Below are 12,488 nucleotides of genomic sequence, written 5' to 3'. Positions count from 1 at the left end.
TCACATCCCGGCCGGGGTTCAGCCAGACCTGTTTTTATTTGACATGAATATCCGGCTTTCAAACAGGATTTCACTGGAAAAGAGGTGATGGCCTAACTTTCCCTTAGTCATGAGGCAAGGGGGTCTGTAAGATCCGCTCTAGCTCTAACGCCTGCACTTGTTCTAACGAGCAGACATCTGCAGGGGGAGTGGCAGCTACCAATGCCCACCTGGGCAGGAACAGGTGCGACGGGACCATAGGGGCAGGGGCGGGGGGGTCAGAGGGGGCGTGCCAAGGACACGCAGGCCTGTGCCAAGGCCAGCCAGCACACATCACACTTACAATGTGCAGCACGCACACTCACACTCACACTACTCTCTCACACATAAACACACACACTCACACAGTGACACACACATTCACACATACACACACAAACTCACACATACAAATTCACACATACACAACTCACACTCACACATAACACAAACTCACACATACACACACTCACACTACTCTCTCACACATAAACACACACACTCACACAGTGACACACACATTCACACACACACACAAACTCACACATACACACACTCACACACACTACTCTCTCACACATAAACACACACACTCACACAGTGACACACACTCACATTCACACACACATTTACACACACATACACACACACACACTCTCACATACACATTCACACACACACACACACACACACACAAACTCACATACCCACACTCACACACTCACACTCTCACACATTCACACACTCACACACAATCTTACACACACTCAGACACACACTCACATGCACGCTCACATACACATACATTCAGACACACACTCACACACTGATACACACTCACACATGCACACTTACTCACACTCTCACACATGCACACTCACACTCACACACACGTCCAGGAAAAGGTGGCCTGGACCATTTTGTCTGGAAGCTGCATACACACCGGCCCGATCCACACTTGGTGTTTTTAGAAATCGCTCGTTCCCTCAGCCACTTCTCACCAGGGCAGGGCACGATTTCAGACATTTCCGAATCTCAGAGCCAAGCTCAGAGAGCACTTGCTAAAATGAACTCCTCTAGAACCTTCCAGCAACAGAGGACACCTGAATCAGTGGTCCCCGGGGTGCAGGGTATAGCGCTTAGGAATAATAGTAATAACTCTGGTTGCCATGAGCATTGTAAGCACCTAAGAAGTGATTTTTCAAATCCATATCTCCTTTGATTTTCATAAAAATCACTGTCAGGTAATCAGGACATGTTACCCGACAGCAGAGGACAAGTGGTAAGATCGTAGTTTGCACAGGGTGGCACAGCCCCTGCCCCATAAGCCAGTCCCGTTCCCTTCACTGCTCAAGACTGAAGACCCAACAAGACAAGGAGAAGCTCAAACCCCGAGTAGCAGAGCTCGGGCAGGGACTGCCTGCTGCCCCACAGGGCTGCTCCCTCGGCCCCTCGCCCCAACCGCACTTACCCCGACCCGTCACGGAAGGCCCATGTTCCCGGGCAAGGCCCACGCTCAGCCCCTCGGCCCGGGATGCTCAGGGACAGCGCCTGATGGTTCAGAGTCGCCAACACCAAGGGCACTTGCTGTCCTGTGTCCTCTAACGAACTGGGCCAAGTGTCCTGCCGTGGGTTCCGGAGCCCCAGCCCACATGCTGGTGCCTGGGCCGCAGGCTCCGCAGCGCCTGGCAAGCTGCACGGAGCTCCCAGAGCCAAGCCTGGCCTTGGCTTCTGCACGCAGCCCAGTTGGCCAGGAGCAAGCCTTCAGCTGACCTTTCAACCCCAGTCCCTCTGTACAGACATTCGGTCCAAGAGCAGCAGCGCACGCGCACTCGGCCGTGACGCAGACCTGTGGGCCAACTTCGGCGCCGTGGCCCGGAGTGTGGCGACTACAGCAGCGTCGGGGGACGGTGCTGGCCCCTCCCCACCCACAGCCCGTCTCCGTCCATCCCCTCGCCTGTCCATTTCTTCATGGCGATCACGGCTGCTGGCTGAGGCTACGTCCTGTGCTCGCGGCAGCTGCCATGCAGGGAAGACCTGGGCCGCATTATTCAGAGCGTACCCCCAGGACCCGGGACGGGCCGAGGAGCTGCACACGGAGGACCTCGTCAACAGGAATTGGGAGGAATGGGCTCCCTTTGCAAAGTTTGCTTTGTCCCAGAACCTCCACGTACTTTCCTGTCTCTAACCTACTGGCTTTGCCTATTTCCCTGGAATCCACTGACATGAAAGAACATAAATCAACAAACCTCTCAAAGGTCTCCCATTCTGAAGGGGGGTGTCACCAGCTCTGTGGTTACAGGGAGAGCATGGCATCGATACAGTCCATTCCACCGCCATCTGGTCCACGTTCCTCTGAGCCTCCCACACCCTCCTGGACCCCATGACTGGGAGGCCACGGGGACTTTCCTATCGTCCCTCCGATTCCAGGCCACACCACTGACAGCACGTACAACACGGCCTTGCCTGTATGATGGGCACGGCCCCCGAGACCCTCAGGGGCACTGATTCGCTCCTAAGTGTTCACACGCTTCACACTGTTTCTTTGTAGAATCTCCCCCTGAAATAGCACAGCCCACCCCGAGGCAGCCACGGGAGCTTCGGAGGCGGCGGGTCTTCGTGAAGCTGGCGTGAGCAGAGACCGCCCTGCGCTCTCCTGATTCCGTCTGGACGTGGCCACTCCTGTGAGGTGCCCCAGGTAGCTGCCGTGCCTTTAGTCTGGGACCCGAGGGGCAGGCATGGACCCAGCCTCAGCCTAGCCTGGCTCACCCGCCACCTGAGCAGAGCCATCCTAGCTGACACAGAAACTTGAGGGTGAGAAAAAAAAATGTGTGTGATTTTCAACACATGACACACTGGGGACTGGTTGTTATGCAGCATCATTACACAAGAGCCGACCACTACAAGCTGCCTTCTCGGTGTGACATTGCTAGGAGGAAGTGAAAGGCATCGGGCCACCCTTTGGGGGCCTCAGAACAGCAAGGCGGGGTCCACCACACACACACACACACACACACACACACACACACACACACAGCCCCTCTCCTGAGAAGCATGAACCAGACTCCCGGACTGTGCAGTGTCCTCCGCCCTCTGGGGCTGCCCTGCCTGAGGACACACCTCACGGAGGTCCTGCAGCAGGGAAGTCTACAGACAACCCAGGCCCTTCCGCCCGCACACAGTAGGTGTGCACTGCTTGGTGCGGGCTCTGCCCCAGGAGCACCTGTGGGGGTGGTTGGGCGCTCACTTACCTGAGAGCTGGGCGGGGCAACCAGGTTGATACCTGGAGGGGCTGCCAGCGCTCCTGAGGGCGGCCCCACGGCAGACGTGATGACGCGGTACGGAGAACCCAGTGCATTGAGGGGGGCGCCCACCGCACTCAGAGTCCGTGGAGCACTCACAGGGGTGTCCGTGTAGCTGGGGTGGCCGTCCATGGGCTTCCCTGTGGACAAGGCTGCCGATGGGCTCATGGACGTGGAGCCAGCGTGGCCGGGGGAGCCTGTGGGAGGAGAGCACAGGTGAGGAGGCTGGGGAGCACACAGAGTGCTGTGGAGCAGCCCCCAGTTTGTTTCCTGCGTCCTCCCTCCCTTCCCGCCACACCTGACACCTGGGGACCAACGTGCTCGCGGCCACACAGGCTGGCAGAATACAGGCAAGCGAAGAGCAGAGGGAGAGACATTGTGCTGATGTTCTTCTGTCCCCACCTGCATTCCACCTTCAACTGCATCAGATCAGCCAGGGCCACGGGCACGTCCACAAGTCCCCAGGTCTGGGCAGCTGTGGCCGGGGCCGGCCAGCCAGGCAAGATGAGTCCATACCCACCCCGGGAGGGGTGGAGGGAGCAGGGGCCGGTGGCTCTGGCACTCCCTGCCTCACAGCCATGTCGCTTGAGAACATGAGTCAGGAGACCTTCATGCCCTCGCTCTGGTAGTAATGAACTTCCATTAAGGTGCCAGGTGCTGGGGATTCAGAGCCCAAAAGATCATAATCCTCCCCCACCCCACCTCTGGCAACCACCAACCTGGTCTCTCTCTCTGAGTTCAGTTTTCGTTTTGTTTTGTTTTGTTTTGTGTTAGATTCCACAGATGAGTGAGATCATGTGGTATTTGTCTTTCTCTGGCTTATTTCACTTAGTACGATACCCTCAAGGTCCATCCATGTTGTCACAAATGGCAGGATCCGCCCCCCTTTTTTATGGCCGAGTAGTATTTCACTGTGTGTCTGTACCACATCTTTATCCATCCGTCCACCAATGGACACGCAGGCTGCTGGGAGGAACGCCGCAGTGAGCACTGTGCAGGCGTCTTCTCAAGCTAGCGTGTCCACTGCAGAACTCTTTAAACTCAGCTCGCTTAGCTAAGGCCTCACTGTGGAGAGCATGCTCACTCCCACGCCCGAGAAAGTTCTGACCCTCTAGTCCAGTGATGGCGAATCTATGACACGCGTGTCAGCACTGACACGCGTAGCCATTTCTGATGACATGCGGCCGCATGCCGAGGATGAAACATTTGCTGCTCCTGAGGATGAAACATTTGCGACTAGAGTCTTGGAGTTAGTTTTTTCCTCAAAGTGACACACTACCCGAGTTATGCTCAGTTTTTTGGCGAAGTTTGACACACCAAGCTCAAAAGGTTGCCCATCACTGCTCTAGTCCAAGCATGTCAGACTCAAAGGCTAGCACGGGCCAAATAAACAAGGTTTAAGTTTATGTGGGCCGCAAAAAAAAAAAAGCTTCAATTTCATAGAAACACAAGCTTATTTCGATAGAGACATGCTGAACACAAAGGGCTGAAATAAATGAATCATCGTTAACATAAAATAATAGAACATTTTAATAAAAATTAATATTTTTTCTCGAACATTAACTTACCAGACACTGAATAATTGCACAAATAAATAAGCATAACGCAAATAAACCTACTTTTCTTGTTCTCTGAAAGCAAAATATTTCCTGTTGCGCACACCAAACAAGTCAGTCCAAGACTAATGACGTGGCCATCGGCTGCTAAAATGTTCGCTGCTGGTGTTAGTGGAGAGAAATGGTGCGCCTGCACGTAAGGTGCGTAAGGGAAGTGAATGCAACACGATTATAGTCATCAGTCATTAGCTGTGGAGAGCAGCTCCAGCGTTTGGACAGGTTCAAGCCTCGGACTAATGAGAGGGCATGGTCCTCTCGTGGCAAAGCCACGTGCAGGTCCCAACTTGGAGGGCAAAGCCCTCCCAGCACAATTATAGCCAAAGGCTATGGCTGTAAGCTTGACCTTATGGTCCGAACCTGTGGTCCCAGGTGGCTGAGTGATGTAGGCTGCAGGAGGTGCAGCAAGTAAACAAAGCTTGATGAGGTGCATGTAATTGAGTAGATTCCAAACCTGTGAGAACATTGTAAACATCTTGACCACGCCTTTACTTTGCCTCGTGGAATCTGGCTATAAAATAAAGATGACTTGCAGGCTGTGGCGCTGTCTCTCCATCAGAGAAGCAGCGTCCCACCTAGCCCCAATTTTATTCTCTTGTCTGTCTTTTCTAATCCTTCATCGCCCCCCCTCAGGTTCACCCACGGCTGTGCTGAGCACAGCACATTAGCAAATGTTGTAGTTCATTATTAATAATCTTATATAATAAAAGCCTAATATGCTAAGTATCTGGTCATCTGTTCAACCAATCAAAGTGTAATATGCTAATGATATGCTAAGGCTGTTCAACTGCTTGCTATGATGTGCACTGACCACCAGGGGGCAGATGCTCTGACAGGTAGGTTAGCCTGCTGCTGGGGTCTGGCCTATCGGGACTGAGTGAGACAGGCCTTCCCATGGCCCCTCCCCCTGGAGGGCTGGCTGGACCCCACCATGCATGAATTCGTGCACTGGGCCTCTAGTTATGTGTAACAGGATATTGTAAAAATTAAGTTACGAAATTTTTATTAAAACGTTTCTTACATACCATTATACTGGCTGGGCCGCAAAAATATTTGTTGTGGGCCGCATGTGGCCCGCGGCCACGAGTTTGACATGCTTGTTGTAGTTTTTCTATCTGGAAAGTTTCAGTCTGCTAGGGACAATTATCTCATAAGCAGGTGAATCCCAATCACCATGTTCCATGTCCCACAGCTAGGGAGGACCCCCAGGCTGTGAGTGCTCAGAGGGGCACGGGGCTTCAAGCAAACAGGTCAGACACATACTTTGTGGCCTGAACAGCATCTGGCAGTCTCCACATGTAACGCATTTATCCTGTGAGGGTCATTTCAGCCTTCCCTGGACGAGAAAACAGGCCCGTCTCACCCCCATGCCACTCCCAGTTCCAGGGTGCCCTCCTTTGCTGCCTAGTGAGTTCTCAGTCACCCTTCACAATCTAACGCAAGCGTCACCTCCCCCAGGAAGCCCCCCTGGTGTGTCTGGTCTGGTTGGATGCTTTTTTTCTGTTGTCTAAGGAACAGTCTATTTCTGACTCTTCCATTAAATTGAGGAGGGAGGAGTGTCCATTTCTGTTTGCCCACCTCCAGCACAGTGCCAGGCACTGCCCGGGTGGCAAGGGGCAGAGCCCAGATTCAAACTGTCAGCCTGAAGCCCAGCTCTCCTGCCTGGGCTGCCAAGGACTCAGAGGAAGTCTAAAGCGCCCTCACAGCACTCAGCACAAACTGACCAATCGGAAGTGATCTCGAGCTGAAAGTCCATACGGACGGGGCGGAGGGCAGCGCGCAGGAACCCAACCCGGAAGTGCGACATCCTTCCACATGGCGATGACCGGAAAACTGTTTTAGACTCTCCTGGAGCCCTGTGAGGCTGACATTGAAAGAGGCCAGTGGCTACTCGACCGGCCCTGAGGCAACACCTACCTTGATGGGCAAGAGCCGTGAACTCTGCTGTCCCACCGTCCCCCACAGCCACGGCTCTCCATGCACACAAGGGGCCTGCAGCCCCCTCTCCTCTGTGCCCCTGGACCTGAGACGGCACCGGTCCCCTCCGCATACCGGGGATGCCCGTGGGTGACACCAGACCCAGAGCTCAGGATGGACAGGATTGAGACTGCGCCCCCCGCTCACCAACCTGAGTCCCCAGGTGCGGAGCCTACGCCACCGGTGGGTGGGGACGCTATGGGAGGCCTGCGTTGGGGTGAAGGCAGGCTTGTAAAAGCTTTAATCCTTTTATATTTATTTTTAGCATTTCCCTGTTTATAGCAAGTAACTGGCTTCGATTTTCACACTGAATTATCTTCTGAAAAATAGCTATTTAAGTTTAAAAAAAAAAAAGCACAGTAAATTGACTTAAGAAAAAGTTACAGAGGAACCAAGATGGCAGCATAGTTAAACAACTAATCTGCTGCCTCACACAACAATTTCAAAAATACAACTAAAAGACAAAACGTCTACCACCCAGAACCACGGGAAAGCTGGCTGAGTGGAAGATTTACAACTAAGGAGAGAAAGGAGCACAAACGCTGAATCGGGCTGGCGGCGGGCGACTGGGTGTGCGGCTTTTCTTCAACCCAAAGGGAGACAAGCTCCCGATCACTCTGAAATCCAGTTTCTGGGGACACTCGGGGGACCCAGACACCTACGGGGAGAAGCTGGACTCTCGGCCATCAGGTCGGAAAGTGAGAGTGACTTTTTTGCAGAGGTGCGCCCAGCAATCATTGTTTTACTGCACTGGAGCGCGGGGCGCAGGGACTTGGAAACGTGGAAAGGCAGAGACAGCTGACGCCAGCCATCGCCATTGGCCATGCCCTAGCCTAGTGACGCCCTGAGACCCCGCCCCGCCCAGAGACCCTGCCCCGCACATTCTACAAACCCACCCAGGCTCCACACAACGGCTTTTGCATATAAATGGCCTGTTCTGTGGCAGCTCAACCAAATTAACTGCAGCTCCAGTCAGACTGCTCCAAAACCGCCCAAGCAAAGGAGGAGAAAACTAGTTCTTGCTGTAGCTCCTGCTGGGGGACACACAGTACACAAGGGTACACCAAGAGTGTCCACCTCAGGTAACTGGGAGGCTGACCCATTGAACCAATAGGACATCTAGTACACAAAACTACCCTACCAACTCAGGGAAGCAGAGAAAATGAGGAAGCAAGGAAACAGATCACAAACCAAAGAAATGGAGGAGAACAAGCGACTGGACATAGAGTTCAAAACCACGGTTATAAGGTTTTTCAAGAATTTCATGGAAAAGGCCGATAAATTCAATGAGACCCTCGAGGATATGAAAAAGGACCAACTAGAAATTAAACATACACTGACTGAGATAAAAAATATTATACAGAGACCCAACAGCAGACTAGAGGATCGCAAGAATCAACTCAAAGATTTGGAATACAAAGAGGCCAAGGACACTCCTCCAGAGAAGCATGAAGAGAAGAGAATTCAGAAAGTTGAAGATAGTGTAAGAAGCCTCTGGGACAACTTCAAGCGAACCAACATCAGAATTATGGGGGTACCAGAAGAAGAGAGAGAGCAAGATACTGAAAGCCTATTTGAAGAAATAATGAACGAAAACTTCCCCCACCTGGTGAAAGAAATAGACTTACAAGTCCAGGAAGCGCACAGAACCCCAAACAAAAGGAATCCAAAGAGGACTACACCAAGACACATTATAATTAAAATGCCAAGGGCAAAAGACAAAGAGAGAATCTTACAAGCAGCAAGAGAAAAACAGTTAGTTACCTACAAGGGAGCTCCCATACGATTATCAGCTAATTTCTCAACAGAAACCATGCAGGCCAGAAGGGAGTGGCAAGAAATATTCAAAGTGATGAATAGCAGGAACCTACAACCAAGACTACTCTACCCAGCAAAGTTATCATTCAGAATGGAAGGTCAGATAAAGAGCTTCACAGATAAGAAAAAGCTAAAGGAGTTCACCACCACCAAACCAGTATTATATGAAATGCTGAAAGGTATTCTTTAAAAAGAGGAAAAAGAAGAAGAAAGATAAAAATTATGAACAACAAATACATATCTATCAACAAGTGAATCTAAAAGTCAAGTGAATTAAAAACCTGAGGAACAGAATAAACTGGTGAACTTAATAGAATCAGAGGCATAGAATGGGAGTGGGTTGATAATTCTCAGGGGGAAAGGGGTGTCTGTGTGGGGAGTATGGGAAGAGACTGGACAAAAATCATACACCTATGGATAAGAACAGCGGGGGGGAGGTAAGGGCCAAGGGGGGGTGGGAACTGGGTGGTGGGGAGATATGGGGGGGAAAAGGAGAAACAGTTGTAATCTGAACAATAAAGATTCATTAAAATAAAATAAAAATAATTTTTAAAAAAAGAAAAAGTTACACTCAACATAAAAGGACACTCAATATGTAGAATATCATGAAATTAGTCTGCAAAGGCATGACATTTAAGAAACATTGACAGCACAAATACACACACACACACACACACACACACGAGGCCTGGTGCATGAAATTTGTGCATAGGAGGGGGGTCTCCCTCAGCCCGGCCTGCACCCGCTCACAATCCAGGACCTTTCGGGGGATGTCCGACTGCCTGTTTAGGCCAGATCCCACGGGATCTGGCCTAAACCAGCAACCGGAAATCCCTCTCGCAATCTGGGACCGCTGGCTCCTAACTGCTCACCTGCCTGCCTGATTGCCCCTAACACTCACCTGCCTGCCTGATCACCCCTAATCACTCGCCTGCCTGCGTGATCACCCCTAACACTCACCTGCCTGCCTGATCACCCCTAATCACTCGCCTGCCTGCCTGCCTGATCACCCCTAACTGCTCCCTGGGGGGTGGGGCCAGCCAGGGCAAGGGGCTGTGGTGTTCTGGTTTCTGGTTGTTCCACCGTTTTGGTTGCTGGGCTTTTATTATATATGTATAATGGACTTTGGACAACACACGTTGTTTTAAGAATAAAATGAGATGTGGGAGAATTTGAAATGTTAAGTACACTGTCTCTATTATTATAAACTAGAGGCCCAATGCACAAAATTCGTGCACTGGAGTGGGGAGTCCCTCAGCTCAGCCTGCATCCTCTCACAGTCTGGGACCCCTTGGGGGATGACCACCGATCCCTAAGCTGGCAGTCAGACATCCCTCTGGCAGCCTGGGAGCCCTCAGGGGATGTCTGTCCCCCCAAGGGGTCCTTAGCGCTGCTGCCACCGCCACTGCACTGGCCAGCCATGGGCCAGCTTCTGGCTGAGTGGCACTCCCCCTGTGGAAGCGCACTGACCAACGGGGGCAGCTCCTACATTGAGCGTCTTCCCCCTGGTGGTCAGTGCACGTCATAGCGACCGGTCCTTTCCGGTCATTCTGCTGTTAGGGTCAATTTGCATATTACCCTTTTATTATCCTCTCTAATAATAGACAAATATGCAAATTGACCATACCTCCGACACACCCAGAAGCCATGCCCACAAGCCACGCCCACCATCCAATCAGAGCGAGCATGCAAATTAACCCAAACCAAGATGGCTACAGCCACAGAGAGCAAGGTTTCCTAGGTAACAGAGGAAGCCAAGCTTTCCGCCTGCCCTTGCCAGGCTTAAGCCTCCACTCAAGCTACAAAGTTTCAATTATAGAAGGTAAACAAATTCAAACAAATGGCGGCAGAATGGAGCTTGAGAGAGCAGGCCAGGGTTGCCGCCGGCAACAAGGGAAGCAAAGCTTTCCACACACCCTGGCTGGGCCCACCCGCTTAAGGCAACAAAGTTTCAATTATAACCCCAACACAAATGGCTGTGGGCCTCGGAGGGAGCCCCAGGCTTGGCTCCCCTCCAGGCTACAAAGTTTCAATTGTAGAAGGAAAATAAATTCCAGATACCAGGGCCTCCGCTTGCGTTGCCAGGGGGCGTGGCCCACCTGCAAACCACCACAGGCCCCTCGATCAGGCCGCCCCACACCCCAAGGGAACCCCCACCTGATCCGGGACGCCCTTCAGGGCAAACCAGCTGGCCCCCACCCCTGTACCAGGCCTCTATCCTATCTAATAAAAGAGTAATATGCAGATTGATCATCACTGCAACACACAATATAGCTGCCCCCATGTGGTCTAAGATCCTGCCCCCATGTGAACACAAGATGGCCAGCAGGAGAGGGCAGTTGTGAGGCACCCGGCCTGCAAGGGAGGGCAGTTGAGAGGGACCAGGCCTGCAAGGAAGGGCAGTTGGAGGTGATCAACCCTGCAGGAGAGGGCAGTTAGGGGTAACCAGGCTGGCAGAGGAGGGAAGTTGGGGGCAAACAGGCTGGCAGCAGAGTGGTTAGGGGGTGATCAGGCTGGCAGGCAGAAGCGGTTAGGGGCAATCAGGAAGGCAGGCAGGCAAGCAGTTGGGAGCCAGCAGTCCTGGATTGTGAGAGGGATGTCCCACTGCCCGTTTAGGCCCGATCCTCAGAGATCGGGCCTAAACGGGCAGTCAGACATCCCTTGAGGGGTCCCAGATTGGAGAGGGTACAGGCTGGGCTGAGGGACAACCCCCCTCCGTGCATAAATTTCGTGCACCGGGCCTCTAGTATAGGATAATAATAAACTGTCTTAACTAGTCGTGGGGAGTGGAGAATGAAACGGCGAGTTCGGTTAGTTTTGCAGCAGCTTTAACCTTTTGCACTCGGATGTCGAGTGTGACTCGACACGGTTAGCATCGGTAGCCCATCCCTTCCCTCCCTCCATCCCTCCTCCTTTATTTGGGCTTTTCTTACATTAAATAAATAAGTTTGTATGAAAAGAAACTCCAGTTTTTTATTCTACTGCCACGCTTTGTAAAATCTGGGGTATTTAAAAAATTAAATCCCGAGTAGAATAAAGGAATCGAGAAAAAAGCACGCGAGTGCAAAGGGTTAAAAACGTGGCTTTATTTCTACGGGGTCTATGGCCCATTCATCACCACATTTTTTTAAAACTAAAATTTGAAAGGACAAGGGCATCTTACACAAATGCATGTGGCTCTTCATTCCTCGGTGACCCAGTCGCTCTGAGAAACCAATAGCTTTGCTCTTAGAAAAGGTAGACAGTAGTGACTTTGATGACAAAAGTGTCCCAGTGGACACTCCATCCATTGTCAGGAGCAGACACGAGCGCTTACCTGCCCGTGATGTTCACCAGCCTCTCGCGCTCACTCCTTCTCTTCAGCCACCCGAGAACTGCAGCCGGTACCGGGGAGCACCGTGCTGGCCAGGAACCTGATTCCTGGCCCAAACCCAAAGTCAAAGTTTTCTCTGTGCTTCTTTCTGGTCCTGCAGCTGGTGTGTGAGGCTCTGCGGCCCCTCAGCCCCGGCACCGCGCCCTCTGCATCCTGCATGCCCACCGCCGGGCGCCCAGAGCGCACCTGTCTGCACCACACAGCCCCTGCCCCTCGCCCAGCGATGCTTTCAGTGAAACAAGCCTGTCTGCGGAAAGGGCTGGTGCGCTCTCAGGAGCTCCGCTTCCCTTCGACCCTCCTACCCCTCCCCCAGCCTCCTTCTCCCTCCCAGCAAGGACCCTGCCAGCCCAGCTTCATGAGCAGGAGGCCAGTACTGACATCTGCAAG

General features: G+C 52.3%; 1 protein-coding gene across 1 annotated transcript in view; it reads right to left on the bottom strand.

Moving 5' to 3' along the window:
• RXRG (retinoid X receptor gamma) overlaps nt 1-12,488 on the bottom strand; it is a 138,602-nt gene that overhangs the window by 16,027 nt on the left and 110,087 nt on the right. Inside the window, 1 exon segment of the mRNA XM_054711633.1 lies at nt 3,270-3,517. Coding sequence (XP_054567608.1) covers nt 3,270-3,488 — 219 coding nt within the window. The 5' untranslated portion in view covers nt 3,489-3,517.

This window comes from Eptesicus fuscus, chromosome 22 (assembly GCF_027574615.1).
Source record: "Eptesicus fuscus isolate TK198812 chromosome 22, DD_ASM_mEF_20220401, whole genome shotgun sequence".
Classification (NCBI taxonomy): domain Eukaryota; kingdom Metazoa; phylum Chordata; class Mammalia; order Chiroptera; family Vespertilionidae; genus Eptesicus; species Eptesicus fuscus.
Note: the sequence above shows the minus strand (reverse complement) of the source record. Positions and strands in the feature narration are given on the sequence as shown.